The sequence below is a fragment of the Callorhinchus milii genome, unplaced genomic scaffold, assembly GCF_018977255.1.
Source record: "Callorhinchus milii isolate IMCB2004 unplaced genomic scaffold, IMCB_Cmil_1.0 Scaffold3, whole genome shotgun sequence".
NCBI lineage: Eukaryota > Metazoa > Chordata > Chondrichthyes > Chimaeriformes > Callorhinchidae > Callorhinchus > Callorhinchus milii.
The window spans coordinates 93,320,167-93,341,540 of NW_024704744.1; the positions used below are offsets into that span (position 1 = coordinate 93,320,167).

Consider the following 21,374-nt stretch of genomic DNA (forward strand, 5'->3'; position numbering starts at 1 on the left):
GAGCTCTAACCTGAAGATCAGACTTGCAGTTTATTTATTTGTCCTAAAATAATGGGTAGAGTAGCATTTGGAATAAATAATAGGTGTAGCATTAAGAATAATGGATTCTTGATGATACTGGCGTCCAAATCCCAAGTTATAGTGGAGGTAACATTTCATTTTCCCTATAAAATATCCAGTTTCTTCTGGGTTGTCTCCAATAGGGTTATGTATTTTGGGGTAAATGTGTATTTGGACACATAAGGTGCCATGCTTAGCCTCAACTCGATATATAGGCAGAGGCTTGGGGTGATGGGCATGAAGAATTTGGGTCAAGTGAGAATACAGACAGTAGGCTTCTGTATTGTACCTTGTGGATGATGAAACTTGAGACTGGCGAGGAGTGCATTTGAGAAATCAAGACAGGAGGTGACAAAATTGTGGGTGAGGGTTTAGGCAGCATTTGGTGTGAGATTAGATGTTACACTGATCTATCGTACACATCAGTGTTACCAGTTGCTTCCTTTTTCTTATTGTTTTTAGATGTATTGATTCAATTTAAAATTGTCCTGCAAAAAGTTTTCACTGTATGATTGGAACACAATGTATTGCACCAGTTCTAGCCAAGCTCCACTGGCTTCCTATCGTTGAACGGATCGAGTTCAAGATCTTCATGTTCATTTTCAAATCCCTTCATGCCCTGGCACCTCTCTACCTCTCCGACCTGCTTACGCCCACAGCCCGCTGCCTCCACCTTCTGCATGTCCATCGTGCCCTCCGTTCCACGGCTGTGCTTTCAGTCACTATCCTCAAAACTCTGCAACACTCTTCCTCTATCCCTCTGCCTTGCCCCTTCCTTCCCCATCTTCTGGTCGTGCCTGAAGACCTTCATATTTGACTGTCCCTACCGTCACCTCCCCCTCTCCCCACCTCGACATGGTGCTCCGCCACTGTCAAGGGCTCTGGGATGCTACCCTCGTGAGGGGCGCAATATAAATGCAAGTTGTTGTGGTAATCTGTTATAGCAATAGCGCTATAGTCGAGGTTTAAATAACTTTGTCACACAACACATAAGTCAAGTTAAAGTCCATAAAGTATTTCAGGAACTGTAACCTGTTTTCTTTAAATGTGTACATAGATTTATCCTGACAGCGGTTAAGTAAATATCCACAATACTGTATTGAGAAAGATCATGGCCATTTTCATTGTATTTTAGATTGGATTTAAAAAAAGCAACAATTTTACATTAAAACTGCTGCATAGTTCAGGTTTGGAGTACGTTGATGCACTACCATGCTGGTTACATTGTTCTGTTATGACCTACTGTAGGGTTTTGATATTGCTTAGAGTGATATGGAGTGATACGTCACTCAGGATAATAGTGGAATTCCAATCTCAGCTAAGAATAAGATTTTTTTTAAAAAATACTTCTTCAAAAGACCCTTTCTTGGAAGAAAACATTTATTTAACCAGTACATTCATAGGCATGTCTAAGTCGCCAACTCAATGGGATGTTTGCTAAGGCAATAGTGTGGAATTCTTGCCTGCCTTTCTGTTTGGAAACGGGACTGGGGAGGAATGGTAAAAATTAGTTGAGGAAGATAGAATATTGTATGGTTTTGTCTCTTATTGTTGTGTTTTACAGGTGGTTGAAGATGGCTACGAATTCTTTGCTAAAAGGCAGCTGGTTACATTGTTCTCTGCTCCCAACTACTGTGGAGAGTTTGATAATGCTGGAGGAATGATGAGTGTTGATGAAACATTAATGTGTTCTTTTCAGGTACGTGTCAACCAAGGATTAACTGAAATAATTATTTCTACTGCTTGATGATGTAATTGTTCCATTTCATTTGAATGTCGATACCCAGGGTCATTAGGAAGAGCAAATGAAAGAAAAGATGTTTTTGATATTGCATCTGCACTTTTTTGCAGCTTGATCATTGTTAGCTTCTTGTGGCAAGTCGATGGATAGCATTTCTATAAATAAAACAGAAGTTTTTCTCATTTTCCTGCTCCTCGTCGCTGCCCAGCCTGCTCTACCATCAGTAGTCGGGCCTTCAGCCTCTCTGCCCCCACCCTTTGGAACTCCATCCAACAGTCCCTTCTCCTTGCTCCCTTCTTTGCCTCGTTCAAGACACCTCTCAAGACCCTTCTCTTCCACTGTGCCTTCAGCCACTCTCCTACTCCTACCCTTCCTGCCCTGCACCATCTCTCCCCCGCGATCGCAACCCACTGCTCGGGTCCAAATCCTTGACCGTCCATCGCCCTGGGACGTCCTCCCGACATGAAAGGCGCTATGTAAATGTAATTTGTTGTTGTTATTGGTTGTAGAGTTGTTTTTGCTTTTCTTTGACGGCTTTGAAGGTATTTCTGGGAAGATTGCTGAATACTTACCCAATGATTTGATTTGGTGTCTGCTTTATTTTTCTGTTTCAGATCCTAAAGCCTTCTGAAAAGAAAGCAAAGTACCAGTATGGCGGGCTGAACTCCGGCCGCCCTGTTACACCACCTCGCATGGCAAACGCACCCAAGAAGAGGTGAATATCCACGACCATGCAGCCACCTTTCATTTATACACAGAGAAAGCTACCAGTATACCAGTTCATATACTAAAGTGTGTAACCTGTAAGAACTGTACAACCATCTGCTACTGTCTTTAAGCCTCAATGCTTGTAAAAAAAATTAAATAAGTCTTTCAAAGTTTTCCAGTAAATACACAGGTGTGGCATATTGTAATGTAAATCAGTGTGATACCGTAACCAGCACATTTTAAAAATATTTGCGACTGGACAGGGATGAAGGTTCGGGTTCAAGTAAGATGAGGATAAAGGCTGTTTGTCAACCATTGGACGTTCTCTGGTGAAATCTTTAAACTTTAAAACAACTGAATTTCACTGCTCCTTGTGACCTGGTTATTTATGCAAGCTGCATACACACAATTGTTTTTACAATCTGAAAGGAGTCTGGTAATGAGAGGCAGTGTATTAGTGCTGTAGTAGCTTTTCAGGAAACTTTATTTGTGATCTCTAAAGCTCCTCCAGTTTCCAATACCATTATAAGTGTTAAGACTGTGATATTATCGTTTGATGTTCATATCAGTCAGACATTTTTCATTAGCTTCTTTAGTTTGTTCCTTTAGGGCTTGCTCGCTATTGTACACATTTATTTCACTTTCACACAGTCCCTAAAATACAGGTGTATAAAGCATGTCTGGCTAGTAAAGATAGCATTTGGGATTAGGTTGTATTAAGGTTATAATGAAAATTAATTATGGTGCACCCAAAATATATATTGCTCTTTTACCCCAAAATTCTTGCATGCACAGGATGGAATTGAATTAAACTTGCATTCAGGCAACCCGTACAGTAAGAGAGCAAGGATTTCAATTTAGCTGTTTACAGTAGTCTGTTTTGAATAGATTTGGTCAGGTTTAAAATTAACATTGGAAATCTTCATTCAAAGTTAATGCCAGTTGGGGTGAACTTTCAATGCTTGCAATGGATTTTAATTGCACATTACTGTGCATGGTGCATTCCTAGCTGGTTGTAGTGTATAGAGAGGATGGAATAGTATTACCACTGAGTCAAGATTGCAGAAAATTAGGTTGGGTGGATTCCTATAGCATCAGAGGTTATACATAGCCTTTGACATCATCCCAATCAAATGTATGTTTGAAGAGATTGCTGCAATTTGTATTGGAGCTTCTATAGTATCTTTTTTCCCCTGTGTTTATGAACAACAGGATTTCATATCTGCAGTATTCCACTTTTGAAGCAACTTTTACATGCAACTTCAGAGCAGCAAACATGATAAATTAATAAAAGCTTTTGAAAGAGTCAAAGCCAGAGGAAGCTTCCATATGCTAAAAGATTGTTCCAGCTGAAGATAAACACTTAAAAGATAGATTTATTATGGTTTTCTTTAGGGTTGCATGCATTTGTGGCATCAGTATTTTTTTGATCATTTTAGGGCCTCAGCACTAGGTCAATAACTGAAGTGTGTGTGGCCTATAATCTTGCAGATGTTTGAATCAATAGATATTAACCAAGGACTTCAAAAGGTTAGATTACCTTTTTGAAGCCCTTCATCCCAGTCCCGATGATCTGCACCATTTTTTGAATGAAGGTGAAGGGTATTTCTGCTTGTTGTAGTTTGAGAGATCTGTGAATTTGGATTGCTCTATACAGTCTTAAGGGTTTCCTTTAAACATAATGTTAATGATCTATCAAAAAACCCTTATTTTCATGATTTTGCTTCTCAATATTCTTAAGATTGGATCTGTGATATTAAAAAGGCAATATTTGAAGTACGCAGTCTTTCAGGTTTTCCCCCTTATTTATGTTGATTAGTTAATAATGAAATCTAAAATAATTTATTCTGTTCAAGTTTTGTTAACGATGCCCCTATCTACTATTTTCAATAGTCTTATATCTGGTATCATATTGATGTTGACTTCTTTTTTTTCCTCATATTACCTATTCATACTTTATCCTTGCAGAGTATTTGGGGGTGCATAAGAAGTCCCATCTTATTTATTTTTTAAGAAAACTCAGAATTTCACAATAACTTCTTTACATAATCCTGGATCAACAATTTTAATGGGTAGTGAAAGAGAGGCACAGAATACAGCTTCCCATGTCTTTAACAGTGCAATTTTGTGTGGTGGTGTCCCACGTTGCACCGCTCCTGGTAAATGACAATGTTAGGATGAGCTGCAGAGTGACGCTTCTGTGGTTAATCCTCACGCTTTGGCATTCCTTCCCACTGTTAAGTTTTGACACTACCAACCTCCTCTAGTACGATACATTTTTACATCCCTGTACCTCTGCCAGCTTCATAGGGGAAATGGTGTCATCTGGGAAAATGGCAATTTTTTTCCCAATTGCACGATGGAAAAAGGGAAGCATTTTTGTGAGTGGGCATTATATACATTTGTAAATAACTATTTACTGTCTTAGCCTGCATGTTCTCTAACCTATTTGTATTCATGAAATGTTCAATCCATGGTTAAATTGTTCACAAGTTTACTTGCCAAATAAAATTCTCTGCATACCTTTCTCTACAATGGCGATTTAAGTTGGGGTGATCGAACATGCAAGCAAAAGGAGGAAGACCTGTGCTTCTGAGTAAAATTAGTAAATAGATATTCCACATAAGAGCCTGTACCAGATTTTTATAGCTGCCAAGTTCTGTTTGAGATTCGCTCATTTATGAAGATATTGGAAATAAATGATCACCTGGGCAAACCTATTAAAAGCAATAGCTGCATATGTTGTTGAGCTGCAGCCGGTTCCTATGTCTAGAAAGAGAAGCTTGTTATTGGAAGAGATTTAGTAGATGAGAAGTGGCAAATAAAATAATGTGCTGCATTAAATGTTTATATACAGCATTCAGTGTGCAACACAGCTGATGGGAGTCTTGTCTGTGTGTTTCTTTAGCAACTGTAGCGTATCAATGTTCTGTTTTTAAATTTAACTCAGTTATCCTTTAAAAGGGCCTTTCTGTTTGCCTTCACTGATGTCAAAAACTCTTCTAATTAATGGTTACACATCTTTCCCTTCAGAGTTTAGCTTTATCAAACAATTGTTGCACAGCTTTTAAAAAAAACTTTGTTCACAGCCAAAAAAGCAGAATACAAATTTTCATGATCCATTTCATGGTTGTTGTCATCTTTGAATAAATTTGTAAAAACTCAGTGTGCACTTTGTCAGTCTCTTTCTTCTGTTGTCTGGTACATCTTTAACTTGGAGCACTAATTAACTGAATGAGAATGGAGGCAGAAGACATTATTTACTGTCTTAACTGATGAGTTTGAAAGCTGCTTAGTTTGAAATGTACTGGTAGCTTTAAATTATCAATGCTTTTTATTTGGGTTTCAGAAATATTTTTAAATACTAAAATACCTGCATAAGTAACAGTGTAGTAGTAAATAGAACTCTTCTACTGAATTCCCTGTTGATTTGAACACAGAACATTTCCTAGAAAGTTTGTACTAATTGATTTATTTGTATGTACATAAAAGCAAAGCAACTATTTTCAAAAAGGATGGAAATAAATTCAAAATGCATGTGGTTAAAGACATAAGGTGAGTTTTAAAAAGGGGGAGGAAGGGAGGAGTTAAAGGAAGTGGGATGGAGTTCTAGAAAGTAGGGGGGAAATTTGGCTAAAAGTTATCTACCGATGGGGCAGATTGGACGTGGGACTGTGTTGACTGAGGGGAGTGTTGGAGTGGGTAGGGTTGCAAGAATTTGCAGAGGTAGAGTGTGGATTTGAAGGTGAGGTTAAGGATCTTTGATCCACTAGGAGATGGGAGGCCAGTTACTTGAAGTAAAGTTTTCCTTCTCTTTACTGCTGTTTCATCCTAGTCAGCTTTAGACTATCTTGTTGGTAGACGTAGCATTTAAAATAGTATTTTACAAAACCATGCAAATTCTTGGGAATTTTGTAATATTGAGCATCATTTCCTTATTGAATTCATAAAAAGTTTTCTCATTTTAAAATAATAATCATTGGATTTGATATAGCACCTTATCGCTTCACAGAATATACTGTACAGTGAATTGACTATATTTTGTGGGTGAAAATCAATAAAATACTGTACTTTCCATCTGGAAAATAAGTTATTTCTGTGTGAAGAGAACTTGTGTTAATGCCATTTCTGTATCAGTGTCTATATGCTAAACTTGTCATCAACAAAAGCTGCAAACTGCAAAAATCTGCCACCATAATTTGTACACATGCCTCCAAATTATTCCTCATCGGGTATATTTTAAGGTTGGCTGCTCTGGTCAATTTCTGCTTGCTACTCAGACATACAGATAAAGGAGCTGAAGAGCACTATAATAATAAATAATAATAATCCATGCATTTGATATAGCGCTTTTCACGTCTTCGAGACGTCCCAAAGCGCTTCACAGAATATACTGTAAAGTGAATTGACTGTGTATTTGTGGGCGAACGCGGCAGCCAATTGCGCACTGCAGCGATGTCCCGCAGACAGTCGTGGGTTGAAAATGACCCAATTTTTCTTATTGTTTTTTTTTGGAGGGATTACTATTAGGTAGAAACGTAACCGATCAGACGAGTCGGTTTGTCGCGCCAGGCAAGCCGGCAATGTGCCGAGTTCGATGCCCTTAATCGGTGGTGTTCACTGACTTCAACAGCACGTTAAGACTGTGCGGCGACGATGTAGAGCTTCGCTCGCATTAATGTGGTGCGAAATACTGCATTTCTAATGCAATAATGTTTTTTTTTTGGCGGGTGGTGGGGGGGGCACAGACCAGTGGCAGCCCTGCCGGACAGGACACGGGGCTCGACTCCCTCCCGCCCTTGGCCTGAAGCACGGTGGGTGGGTGGGTGACGCGGCGGAGGTGGAGGCGGAGTGCAACTTTTTACCAGTTTCCTCGTTTTCAGTGGGTGCGAAACGACCGAGGAGTTCAAAGTATTCCCGAACAGACACCGGCAGAGCGAGAAATACGCGGCGTCGAACCCATCGGATCCGGTTGGGTCGAAGCACGAAACAAGGCGAGGGGGTGGGGAGGGAGGGAGGGAGGAGGGGAGGGGAGGGGGGAAATCCCATAGGAATAACCAGCCAACGAGTAAGTGTCCGGTGAGCGAAACGTGGCAGTCGGTTTGCGCACAGCGATGTCCCACAAACAGCCGTGAAGTTAAAATGGCTTCATATTTTTTTTTAATTGGGGGGTGGACTGAGGGGGGGGAGGAGGGGTAATAAATAATATATATCTTTTTTAAAAAAAATTAGTAATACAACAAATATAAAAATAATAATAATAATAATAATTGGGTCACTCAGAGAGAGAGTCGCTACCACAACCGCGCCGGACTGACGGACAACACCTGGAGATGGCGGCGGCGACGGCTGGTGGTGGGGGGGGGGAAGGGGGGAGGGGGGGGCGATGGCGCGAGTAACAGTGACGGGTAACGAGCCTCGCGCCGACCGTTGGTTTGCGCGGTTTGAATTCGAGGGAAAATGTCGCTCCGCCCCCTCTCCCCCTCCACACACCGCCTCGCGCGAGAGCTGCCCCGCCCCCCCCCCCCCCCCGCGTGCTGCCCCGCCCCCCCCCCCGCGTGCTGCCCCGCCCCCCCCCCCCGCGTGCTGCCCCGCCCCCCCCCCGCGTGCTGCCCCGCCCCCCCCCCCGCGTGCTGCCCCGCCCCGCCCCCCCTCGCGTGCTGCTGCACTGCCCCCCCCCCCCCCCGGCGCGAGGCTCGGAGCTCGCGGGTCTATCCATCCCTCTGTCTGTGTGGTCTGCATTGGCGTCCGCAGGTTTCCCCCCATCACCGCGGCCTCAGGGGCCGCTCATTCGCTCGCCACGTGTCACATAACGGCTGCACTTTGGTGAGTTTGACGTCCCCGTCCGTCCCCCTCACACACCCCCATCCCACCCTCACACACACCCTCACACACACACCCCCATCCCCCACACACCCCCATCCCCCTCACACACCCCCATCCCACCACACCCCCCTCACACCCCCCCCTCACACCCCCACACACACCCTCACACACACACACCCAGCCCCCACACACCCCCATCCCCTCACACACCCCCATCCCACCTCACCCCCCTCACCCCCACATCCTCACACCCTCACACACACACCCCCATCCCACCTCACCCCCTCACACCCCACACACACACCCATCCCCCTCACACACCCCCATCCCACCACACCCCCTCACCCCCACATCCTCACACCCTCACACACACACCCCCATCCCACCTCACCCCCTCACACCCCACACACACACCCATCCCCCTCACACACCCCCATCCCACCTCACCCCCCTCACACCCACCCCCCACACCCTCACACCCCCTCACACACCCCCTCACACACCTCACACCCAACCCCACACACACCCATCCCCCTCACACACCCCCATCCCACCTCACCCCCCTCACACCCACCCCCCTCACCCTCACACCCCCTCACACACACCCCCTCACCCCCTCACACCCAACCCCACACACACCCATCCCCCTCACACCCCCCCACACACACACCCATCGCCCTCATCCTCACACACACACCCTCACCCCCACACCCCTTCACACACACCCCCCCACACACACACACCCCCCTCCCCTCCCCTCCGGCCTACTATAAGCTCACGCTGCAAAGGGAAACGTGGTAGTCAAAGACCTCGACGCTGTGACAGGTAGGTCCCCTGACAGACCTCCCCCCCCCCCCCAACCCTCACCTCAACCTCCTCTACAAACAGCCCTCACCTCCCTCTCCCCGGGGGCTTCACCCCTCACTCCCCCCCCCCTTTCCCCCGAGGTCGCTCCGTCCAAAAAATCAAACATGGCCCCCGTGTTTCTGGCGTTGGGGGGGGGGCGGGGCGGGTTACTGTTTATTCAGCACGAATTGGATCCGAGTGGGTAGGGTTTCAGGAGAAGTGCGACCCCCCCCCTCACCCCCTCACCCCCACTCCATCCCGGGGAGAAGGCAGACACCGACACGTGGTCGTCGCCACCGTCGTCGAGGAAAGCTACAAAACTACCTGGTTTACGGGGGGGGGGGGGGGGGAGTTATTTGCAAACTTCTCAGTAAGAATCCCATCGCTTGAGCTAGGAGTGGGGGGGGGGGGCAGAGAGAGTTGGGTGGTGGTGGGGGGGAGAGAGGGCAGAGAGAGTTGGGTGGTGGTGGTGGGGGGGGGGGAGAGAGGGTTGGGTGGTGGGGGGGCAGAGAGAGTTGGGTAGTGGTGGGGGGAGAGAGGGCAGAGAGAGTTGGGTGGTGGTGGGGGGGGGGGGGAGAGAGGGTTGGGTGGTGGGGGGGCAGAGAGAGTTGGGTAGTGGTGGGGGGAGAGAGGGCAGAGAGAGTTGGGTGGTGGGGGGGGAGAGGGCAGAGAGGGTTGGGTGGTGGGGGGGAGAGGGCAGAGAGAGTTGGGTGGTGGTGTGGGGGGAGAGAGGGCAGAGAGAGTTGGGTGGTGGTGGGGGGGGAGGTGGCAGAGAGAGTTGGGTGGTGGGGGAGGGGGGGGAGAGGGCAGAGAGAGTTGGGTGGTGGGGGAGGGGGCAGAGAGAGTTGGGTGGTGGTGTGGGGGAGAGAGGGCAGAGAGAGTTGGGTGGTGGGGGAGGGGGGGGAGAGGGCAGAGAGAGTTGGGTGGTGGGGGGGAGAGGGCAGAGAGAGTTGGGTGGTGGTGGTGGGGGGGGGAACGGCAGAGAGAGTTGGGTGGTGGGGGAGGGGGCAGAGAGAGTTGGGTGGTGGGGGGGGAGAGGGCAGAGAGAGTTGGGTGGTGGTGGTGGGGGGGGGAACGGCAGAGAGAGTTGGGTGGTGGGGGAGGGGGCAGAGAGAGTTGGGTGGTGGGGGGGGAGAGGGCAGAGAGAGTTGGGTGGTGGGGGAGGGGCAGAGAGAGTTGGGTGGTGGTGGGGGGGGAGAGAGGGCAGAGAGAGTTGGGTGGTGGGGGAGGGGGGGAGAGGGCAGAGAGAGTTGGGTGGTGGGGGGGAGAGGGCAGAGAGAGTTGGGTGGTGGTGGTGGGGGGGGAGAGAGGGCAGAGAGAGTTGGGTGGTGGGGGGGGGGGGGAACGGCAGAGAGAGTTGGGTGGTTGGGGGGGTGGGGTGCAAAGCTTCTGGTCATTTGAACACATACTCTTTTCTCTCTTCCCTCCCCAGCCGGGGAATCGGAGCTTCCTGCCACTCACCTCCTCCTGGCCTGAATTACACCGGATTTGCACATGAAACATGGGCGGTATCAGATGTGCATCGTTTTTCCATCAATACAATGTTAATTCCACGTAAATCAAATTTTTTTTTTGCGCCTGTGAACGTCTTAACACATCATCTCCCCTTGCATTCGTTCAACATTTGGTTCAAGCCCCTGTGCCAACTCAAAAATTCCCTCTATCCCGACTGTTGGTCAACCTCAGCAGGACTTCCTCTGGTCCGAGGGATGGAAGGAAGGATAGCCTTACAGTGCTCTGTGTAACTACACTAAATTAGGAAAGGTCATTTGGCCCATTAGCCAGCAACTTCCACAGACAATGCAGAATCTGTGCCATCATGTACTTTAACTCATCTAACATGCTAAGGCAAATGCAAGGATTATTATTATCTTCTGTGGGAATGTTTTACATAGATATTCCAGAGACATCCTCAAAGGTATTCAACCAGAAACGTTAGAATATTCATCATCCCTGCATCTCCAGCATTCAAACAAGGGCTTTATGGAATTTTGGTATTATTAACCACAAATACACACATGCTCATGCGATGTCTTATAATAATAATAATGTCTTTATTATTTGGGGAGCTGACATGAGAAATTGAACTGCCACACACTTGTCCTACAATTTAATGTGTTCAATCACTGAGTTTAAGACTCTTGCGGTAGATCCATCATACTGAAGATCTGCTATCTTGTCTTGCTGTAGATGCTGTCCTTTAGATGAGACAATTAAACCGAGTCTGTTCAGATGGATATAACAATTTTCTGAATTTCATTATTTCTCAAGGTGTTTCAGTTAAAAAAATATGCTGGCTCCAGTGACACAGTGCCCTCATTTAGGTGAAAGTGACTGCATCTAAAGAAAAAAAAGAGACGGAGACTATATCTACAAAGAACCTCCTAAAGGCCTCCCGTGATCATTCCCCTACTAGATATGGTAAACGTACTTCAGAAACAAATGCATGAGGACAGCCCAATATTTGAGCTAGTGAGTTTGCAATACTCTTTGAAGCTTTAGATACTACTTAATATTGCAGATCAGAAGATATTTACGTAGCTTATATTCGAATTACCCTTGACAAGGAATGATCCTACCAAAGACACCTGTACAGCTTACAGTTCCCAGAGATTAAAAAAGACATTTCACATATTGATGAGACCAATATTTATGGATTTTGAAACTTGTGGGTTTAAGGTCGATATATGGCTATTTTAGGTCTTGTTTAAGATCTGCTCCAACAAATTGGAGTCAGCAACTATTTCTTAGTTTTGTGACATCGACATAGGGTAACCAGTGAGGGATGCAATCACTGTGGATGAGAATGTGAAGACATCAGATATACTTTACCATAGATTGAATGGTTCCTTCATTGCTGACCTGGGAATAGAGTATTTTTGGAGTGCTGTAGGCCAAGCTTGAATAGTGATCAGTACTGAAGTAGGAATAGTCTATATAGTAAAATAAACATCCAGTCTACCCAATGATTTTCTTCAATATTGCTTCATCTAGTAGCTAAGACTAATAGAATTCACCCAACCTAAACTCCTGAGATGATGAACCCCTGGAAACTGAACTGTCAATATACAGATAATAGGTTATTTACACCAACATTTTCATCTACCATGTTATTTGACAATCTCTGAGCAGTGTCAAATAGAGAAAAATTTAGAGGCATTTATCGCTTATGATAAAACCTGTAGCTCAGTGGATAGAGCGCTCGCCTCACAAGCGAGAGACCTGGGTTCGATTGCCAGCAGGGTGAAACCTTGGGCAAGTTTCCTTACTCTACATGCCTGGTAATAATCCCTCAAGACAAAAAAATAATAATTTGGTCACTCAAAACATGACTGCTTGTGGGACATTGCTGTGCGCATTTAGCTGCTGCATTTCGCCCACAAATATACAGTCAGTTTGCTTTTACAGTATATTATGTGAAGCGCTTTGATACGTCTAGAAGACATGAAAAGCACTATATCAAATGCAAGGATTATTATTATTATGATACTGTTTTGTTGCTTTTTTTTAAAAAGAACATTATGAGGAACAACCAACTCTGCTGTCAGACTCCTCCTTCAATTACTGTCCATATGAAACCAGGAGGATCAAGATTAAACCAACAAAAAAAAGTGACAAAATTGAAGCAGCAGCCGTGTATACAGAAAATGCGTGGAAAGAATACTAATGTGATTTCAAAGCCCAAGCATGCAAGGGGACCCTGTCTCATCATTCAACGCCAAGAAATGGCTGCTTTCTTCAAGTTGTTCGGTAAGTGGTATAGTAAAATGGAAAAAACAACTGGGTGGGGTAGGCAATAATATCGAAAATATTCAGGTAATACTATTTGTGGAGTCCTGTAGCTCACTGGTTAGAGCACTCGCTTTGCAAGTGAGAGACCTGAGTTCAATTCCAGACAGGGCGAAACCTTACTCCACACGTTTAATAATAATCCCTCCAAAACCAAAAACAATAATAAATTGGTCATTTTCAATCTACGACTGTTTGTGGGACATTGCTGTGCGCAATTGGCTGCCGCGTTCGCCCACAAATATACAGTCAATTCACTTTACAGTGTGTTCTGTGAAGCGCTTTGGGACGTCCTCCCGACGTGAAAAGCACTATATCAAATGCAAGGATTATTATTATTATTATTATTTCTCATCTTGGAAAGGTGAAAAAGGTTAAAGATAATCATAATGTTGTTGAAGTACTTGTCATTGAACCTTTGTATCGCGGTCAAAAGGGCAATAATCACTGTTCCCATGGAAATATGAAAATCAATGCAGCGAAAGATCAATTTCCAAAAAGGTCCCAGTCTTTTTAAAGGAACATTGTTTGTAAGAAAATTACAACAATGTGACAAATAATCCGTGTTGATTTTTAAAATATATAGAAATAAATGAGCCATGAGCCCCACTTAGTCAGGGATGAGATTTTTGTGATGTTGGGGAATTAAGGCTATGTTCCTCCCTAACTGAATATGACACAAACAGTTCGATTGACAGGCAGGTTCAATGTCATATAAATATTATGTGAAGGGAATTACTGTCCATATGAAACCAGGAGGATCAAGGTTCAGGAATTGACTCCCTAATTTGTTCAAAAAATAAACAACAACAAATTGCATTTATAGAACACCTTTCACGCCAACTGGACAGTAAATGTATTGCACCTGCGTTGGGGGTTTGAATCAAGGGGTGGAGGGCAAGGGGTGGGAAGATGACCGAAGTCGCAGTGGAAGAGCAAGGTCTTGATATGGGCTTCAATATATTTAGAAAAGATTTTAAAATATTTGGAACGTAACGGTTGAGGGTTTGTTTTAGACTTTTTTAAAAATTGATGACAAAGATTTATGATTTGCAATGTACTGCTTCACAGATGATGACTTAATACAAGATTTCCTGTGGATGGATTGCTGCTGCAAGGTCTCTGACAAGGTACATCTTTGCATTTTTCTCAACCTTGAAGTAAGAATACAGTAACAACATCTTGTTTAGTGCCCTTCACACCATTTTGAAGCTTCCATTTAATTTTGGGGTTTCTAATGTAGTTCTCTTTATATTTTTCCTAGTATCTGTTGGCCATGACCTTTGTTTATTTCAAGAGAGCTGGATTTCAAATAAGTGATCAAACCAGAATGAACTTCTTTGTTGCTTTGTAAGTATAACTGCTGTAGTAGGTATTTTGTGTTTCTAATCCATTCGCTTATAACCTTAAATATAAGTACATATTTATAAATAAGTAATCAAATATAAATAATAAACAATAAGATCAGTAAAAATAAATAAACTATTATTTAGCTTTCACTTCCATTCAGATCCTTTGATATATGATCTCTAATTATATTTTCTCCACAACCTTTCCCAAAGAACAAAGTAGAATTGGGTTTCAGCTGGTGTCATATAATAGCCCTCTCCCTTCATCAAGACTTAAGATCACATCGATCTTGTTGGAGGTACTATCCTTCATGTGATACGTTAAACTGAGGTCTCTTCTACCTGTTCTCCAGGTAGATGTTAAAGATGCTATAAACAATTTTATAAGCTAATTATAACTAGTCTATAAATAAACTAGAAATGAAACTGTTCAAAAAGAGGGAATTGCTCCCAGTGTCCTGACCAACAATTCTCCAGATAAATTGGATATTCACCTCATGGTTGTTTGTCGGACCTACAAATTAAATGCGTTTCTTACAAACATCGTCAATCTTTGATGTTATAAGACACGATAAAAAATAAAAGTTTTTACTTTCTACAATAAATAAAATCATTTCTTGTATGAAGCCATTACGGCACTTGCACAAAACAGGATTCTTTTGGATTTGAATAAAGTTACTAGATCATAAATTTGCCTCTTAAATAGGAAGTCCGTAGTTTAATCATCCTTGAAGATTAAAATGTTACAGCTACACAAAAGAACAAAAGTTGATCTGTTTTTTCTGTACCAGATTGTAGTTCATTTGCATTCTCTTATTTCCACAATGAACTTTTGTCCCATCTCATGCCACATTATGCTGTCACACCCTGCATGGCCTGTGCTTATTTCTTTTAATAAATCACATTTTAATTTTTTAAATTATACATTCCACGTTTTATGGCTTATAGTTTTGAGTGAAACCCATTTTGGAAAAATTGAGCATTTTACCTATTTTCTCCATTAAAATTAATATTTCCAATGCTTTTTTAATATTTCCCCAATCAAGCATCTGATATTGTTTTCCCAATGCCAATTTTACCATTGTTCTCTGAAGGCAGATCACTGATTTGTCATACTGTTTCTGTACGACGGCTCCCAGCTATGTTTAGATGATTTGATTCCAGTCATCCATCTTTAGAATTCTCTCTGGTTTTGTGACCCCACAAAGAATTGTTTTGTGACCCCTGTACAGAACTGAGGCATGCCACCTTGTGGCTCAGCTGACTAGTGTTGCAACTCAACATAAATGTTTTAAAATAGATTTGAGTAACTACACTAATAACTGGAACTTTATTATGAATTATTCTTAACATGCAGAATCATTCTACTGTTGAGCATCCATCTCCCTTTGCTTTGAAACCATTTTAAATTGCTTAATAATCTTGCATTGGTTATGTTTGGAAAGATTGGGCGCCCAAAGGCCTTTCTGTTTTGAACAGATAAAACTGAGGTGGGGAAATTGATTGAGATATTTAGGAAGAGAAAAGATTGCACCAGTGGGGGAGCTACATCAGAAGAGATATGATAGGCTGAATGGCTTCCTCTGTGCTGTAACTTTTATATGATTTGATGTATTAAAGCTAACATATCTGCTTTTATGTTTGACCACAAAATGGGCAGACAGTATTACATTTCAAAATTAAATGAACATTTCTCTATGGTTAATGAATTGTAGCGGAATCTACCTTATAATTTTTATATGTATATAAAAAAGTTCTTTGAGACGTCTCGAAGATGTGATAAGGCACTATATCAAATGTAAGGATTATTATTACTATTATGCCATGTTAAAAAGCTAATTGATGGGATGCTGGATTCATGTGGGAATTTAATAATGACTCATTATTTATATATTGGAGTCTAAAATACAGATTGGGCTAATGGACAATAGACTATACCATTCTCGTATAAGTGTCCTTAATTATGTAAATAACCATCAGTGAAATTTTTTTACAAATGTTTCTGGATCATGTTCTCAGGCCACATTTTAGAATCCATTTGGTTAAAAACTGTATTGTCACTTGTATTTCTTTGTTTATATTGTTAATATAGTTAAGTATCCCACCAAAGCCATGGCTCATTCTCACACTTTGTAGGATAATTAGCTGTAGTGTGTTGAGAAGTCTGCAGCAATGGAGCTATCTAACTGGGAATGGGATGCAGCAGTGAAATAATTTCTAATGTGACATTCTAGGAAATGTGATCCCTGTTTCTCAGATATTTAGCGAATACCATGGAAGAAGATGAAGAGGAATACAAGTATGAAATCTTTCCATGGGCTCTTGGAAAGCAGTGGAAGAAAGTGTATCCAGATTTCTTAAAGCAAAGAGATCAGCTTTGGGCAAGAATCAACTACCGAGCAGCTGTTAGCAAGCGCTGCTGTGAGGAGGTAAGAATGGCCGCAGCACAGTAATAGATGAGCCCTGCGTCATTTTCTGTGCCTGCCTCATATAAACTCACGCTCTGAAATGCATCTATGACAGATCCCCTTCTCTAATTCTAATTCTAAGTCATTTGGGAAAAGTGACCTGTCCAGTTCTTTTCTGACTACAACCGTTTGTGGGATTTGTAGGACGATCCAAGAATTTGTAGTTTGATATAAAGATGCCAAATTCTGAGAAAATGTAACATACAACAGTTTTAAAAACAAAAACAGAAGTCGCTGGGAACACTCAGCAAGTCAGGCAGCATTGATGGAGAAAGGAAATGAGTCAATGTTTCGGGTTGATCAGAGAGGAGTGTGATGCCCCCCATCACAAGTCAGCTTGGCTCGGTGGTAGCACTCTTGCCTCTTGAGTCAAAAGGTTGTGGTTCAAGCCCCAAGTCGAGACTTGAACTTATTGTCTAAGCTGACACTCCAAAGCAGTGCTGGGGACGTTTTGCGTTGTTGGAGGTGCTGAGGTCATGTCTGCCTGTCAGATTGACATTAAGAATCCCATGGCACTATTAGATAAGAGAAGGGAGTTTTTTTCTGATTTCCTGGCCAACAAACCCCCAAATAAAAAACATTGGTCATTCACTTCATGGCTGTATGGGACATTGCTGTATGCAAATTGGCTGCCGTGTTCGCCCACCAATATAAAGTCACTACAGTAAATCCTGTGAAGCTCTCGACGTGAAAGACGCTGTACCAAATGCAAGGATTTTTTTCAATTTTTGTCTCACTCTCAGCAGCAACTGGCATGTCACAACCAAATTTCATAGGAATTGACAAATCAATTGTTATCAGTTTGGTCCTGTACTAGTTAAACTGAAGCTGTAAAGGACCAGAGGGAAGGTTTGTTGCAACAGATAATTTGCAATAATATTAACATGTTTGGTATCCTTGGTAAGAGAGGTTACAGTGTTAGTTTCTAATTTAAAAAAATCACAAGTGGCTTGTACTTGTGCTTAGAAGAACAGTTGCTTCGATGATGAATTTCAAATGTAAACCATTTGTCTATTTGTGGTGAAATTGTATGCAAGTTAAGTTGTGTCCCCATTCACATCAGTACCTGCTGTACATGAAATATCCTTTTGGTAGGTTATGGCAATTGCTCCAACTCATTACATCTGGCAACGAGGAAGACCGGTGCATCACAGTGGAGCCATCAGAAGGTATGCAAGAAATGACGTGAAATTACCCCGGGGCCCATGTGACACACCGTTTCATTGTTCACTCTGTGGACAGAAAGAAGAATTCCTTGGCATGTACCCCTCATCTTCCTCTTCCTGTGAAAGCCAAAAGGATTTATGTAGGAATGACCTTGATGAGCACTTAGATGGCATGGAGCCTGATACTTGCTATTCATCAGCTGGTAAGAATCCTCTCTTTTTGCCCTCTTCGAGTTTGAAGCATCATCACGTTGTGAGAATAGAACATTATTAGTTCATATTTATATCAAATTAACTATTTCTATAAGAGTGGCATTCTCAAGTTTAGAACTGTGGAGTCCTGTAGTTCAGTGGATACAGCGAGAGACCTGGGTTTGATTCCCGGCAGGTTGAAATGTTTTCTTACTCCACGTGCCTCTGTTTACTTAGCAGTAAGTAGGAACCCTTTTGTCATTTGATTGGCGGATCGCTTTTCTGGGGGTAATACCTTCAAAAAAATAATAAATTGGTCACTTCAATCCACGACTGTTTGTGAGACACTGCTGTGCCCAATTGGCTGCCTCGTTTCGCCTATAAAATATACAGTGACTACACTTAACAGTATATTCTGTGAAGTGCTTTGAGATTTCTCAAAGACGTAATAAGGTGCTACATCAAATGCAAGGATTATTCTGTAGGTTGGAAAATACCCATATGGCACGATGTTCTTGGTGCGCATTACCAGGAAGGTAACACTTCTCCACAGAGACGAAGGGGAATTGTTAAAAAAGGAATCAGAGTTGGAGTGAGAGAAGCAGCTGAATAGTATAGTTGCTTAGAACACTGCTTTCTCACCTCTGCGACCTGGTTCAAATCCAGGCCAGGATGAAAGATTCTTATATGACTAGTGTAGGAATCCCGAGGTGAGCATGGACAGCTTTTGCTTGGCTCTCCATGGATAAGGCCATTTGGCAGTTTCACTCAGTGAGCCCTTGGGAATGGGTGGCAAGTTCCCACTGGTTAGAATGCTCTTCTGAGGTTGAGGTTTCTGTAAAATGAGAAAGTGATTTATACCACACCTGACTATTATGCACAACTAAGTGTGTTTGATGCCACCAAGTGCCTCAAATAGGAAATGTTTTTTCTCTTACACGTGTATCTGTTGGCTTTGACAACAAGATTCAGCCCCAAAAATATGACCAGTGGACGAGCTACACTAGACTACTCCAGCACATCTCTTTGGCAGCCTGTGCAGAAGTACCACTTAGAGCTTAAATTTATTGTGATAAATTAATCATTGTGGAGGTTAAAGAATAAATTCTAAAATTTTACAACGCATTTTAATGATCTGTTTACAGAGTAAGAGTTAGCAGGCATTTAAAAATTACTTGGAATATTGACAATTAAATCTTTATTGTAGTGAAAGAGCACATCGAATCTGACTAGTCTGACGAATGTAAGCAGACTCTTACTATGCCAATGAAGATGACTGAAAATCAAGATAGGATTTGAGCTCATAGTGTTGGCTGACAGTCCGTTGCTAAACTGCACTGAATTATCGGAGGTGTCATCCTTCGGACAAGATGTTAAAATGAGATTGTATCTGCCTATTTGTCACATGGATATTAAAGATCCCATGATATTATTTGAAAAGAGAAGTGAGGATCTCCTATTCTGCCCAACAGTCTTGCAAATAAATTAGCCATTTCATCCATTGCATTTCTTTGTGTAAAATGGCTGCTGTGTTTGCCTACAAGTTACTACACTTGGTAGGAATCACTGTTAAGCATTTTTGAGACATGTCAATGTTGTATGCCCTATAAAAATTCAAGTTATTTCTTTTAGAGCATCAATCCTTTAAAAACGGTGGAGCAAAGTACTGCCTTGCGATAAAAGACAGGTCCATGGACTGGTTTATAGGAAACGAGGAGTGACAATGTCTTGCGGCAAATGTAGGTTTGTGTCACCAGAAGCATATTTTAAGGAATAAAGAAATTCTCAGTTTGAGAGAAAAATTCAGTTTTATTGCCAATATGGTGGAAATATTAAATTGGGGAGGGTTCCTGATGCCTTTCAGTTAATTACAAGGGTTCAAGGGACATTATGGACGAGTAAGCATTAGGTAAAGCATGTTATCTGAACACACAGAATTGTTATGATATAAATGTACCAACTACTACTTACAAAATGTAGAAGTTAGTAAATTTTCTCTACAATTTACTTTTGTGTTGCTATGTTTTCATTTCAGGGTTTTGTGTGTCCAGAGCCCCTTACCGGTGACACAGAATTACCAATCCGTGTCTATCAGCTTTACCAAATTATTTTGAGGCTAGCCGCTAGAAAATTCAATGCCTTAATTTTACTGTCACACATTGAACAGGTACAGGTGCATGCAGTGACTGACTGAAGAAAATTTCTCAATAAACAGGAAGTGAGGCTCCAGTATAAACATCCCACTTGAAGGAATAAAACTGCTGCTATAAAAATGGATTCAGAGCTAAATTCTCACACAAAACACCAGGACAACTGGAACAGGTTACTAAGAAAGTCTTAGGAATATATTTTCTGTCTAAAATATATCTTGTTATAGATCGAATAGTATCCTTATTTTTTACCTCAGAACGGTACTGTGGTTCTTGACCAACTCTTAGACTGGACTATCTCCTTTAAACTCAGTGCAGATATTTTTCAATCCCCAGCTTTGTCAGCCCCATTTAAACTTAAGGAAGCCACTCCTGGATGCACACAGTTCTTCATTGTCAGTAGAGTAGCCTCAGAATACAGGAAGCTGGTCCAGAGCAATGTAGAAATTAAGGCTTTCTAGGTACAAGTAAAATATGTCTATTTTCTGTCCTTTTATATTGTGAGAGAGTTTGAATGTGTGTATGTTCAGCCTTCCCCCCTCCCCTTTAAATCCATAAAAACATAAATTTTCATAGAGGCACTTTCAGGACTCTAATCTTGGAATTCGGGTGATACAAGTATTATAACTTTGCAATGTACTTTGAAATCTTTTGATTGTGATGTGGTTTGAATATTTTGGTGATTTACTTACTGCCATATAATTGTTCCCACAATAGATTGCCGTGTTGAATGGACCATAAAGGCAAAATATTCTACTGTATTGGTGAATTGCACAGAGTGGATGTTATATTAAACCAAACAGCCTGGATTTAGGTTTTATATATCTTAATGAGTATTTTTTGTAGGGCAGTTGCCATTTAAGGTCTTTTACCAACTGACTGCTTGATTTTATTTATTTTACTGCAACTGCAGGTTATCTGCTAACAGACAGTTATTTATGGGTGAGATACAAGGTTGCTCAACTTATACACTGTTTATTTGCTTATTGCTTTTATGCTTGTTATCTTCTGTCCTCCCTCATTTTAAAAAGAAAATGTAAAAATGTAGCAGTACAAATTATATTAATAAATAAGTACAA

At 42.2% G+C, this 21,374-nt stretch overlaps 2 protein-coding genes across 5 annotated transcripts in view; both read left to right on the forward strand.

The window, feature by feature from the left end:
- Positions 1–2,872, forward strand: part of ppp1cb (protein phosphatase 1, catalytic subunit, beta isozyme) — a 40,557-nt gene extending 37,685 nt beyond the window's left edge. Inside the window, 2 exon segments of the mRNA NM_001292508.1 lie at positions 1,625–1,759; positions 2,416–2,872. Of these exon segments, the coding sequence (NP_001279437.1) occupies positions 1,625–1,759; positions 2,416–2,520 (240 nt within the window). The 3' untranslated portion in view covers positions 2,521–2,872.
- Positions 2,873–8,238: 5,366 nt separating this feature from the next.
- spdya (speedy/RINGO cell cycle regulator family member A) lies at positions 8,239–20,433 on the forward strand. Of its 4 annotated transcripts, none has more exons than XM_042332647.1 (10): positions 8,239–8,335; positions 10,614–10,735; positions 11,453–11,602; positions 12,697–12,931; positions 14,042–14,100; positions 14,235–14,320; positions 16,577–16,748; positions 17,883–18,156; positions 19,778–19,884; positions 20,181–20,247. In XM_042332647.1, exons 3-9 carry the CDS (start codon positions 11,600–11,602, stop codon positions 19,864–19,866), a joined length of 918 nt encoding a protein of 305 aa, XP_042188581.1. In that variant the 5' UTR covers positions 8,239–8,335; positions 10,614–10,735; positions 11,453–11,599; the 3' UTR covers positions 19,867–19,884; positions 20,181–20,247.
- The last annotated feature ends 941 nt before the right edge of the window (positions 20,434–21,374 follow it).

Bases quoted from the DNA above. Each gene is read 5' to 3' on its own strand.
- spdya (XM_042332647.1), top strand. The intron at 14,101-14,234 runs GTACATCTTTGC...TATTTTTCCTAG, and splicing joins GCTGCAAGGTCTCTGACAAG to TATCTGTTGGCCATGACCTT. The intron at 18,157-19,777 runs GTAAGAATCCTC...TATTTCTTTTAG, and splicing joins TACTTGCTATTCATCAGCTG to AGCATCAATCCTTTAAAAAC.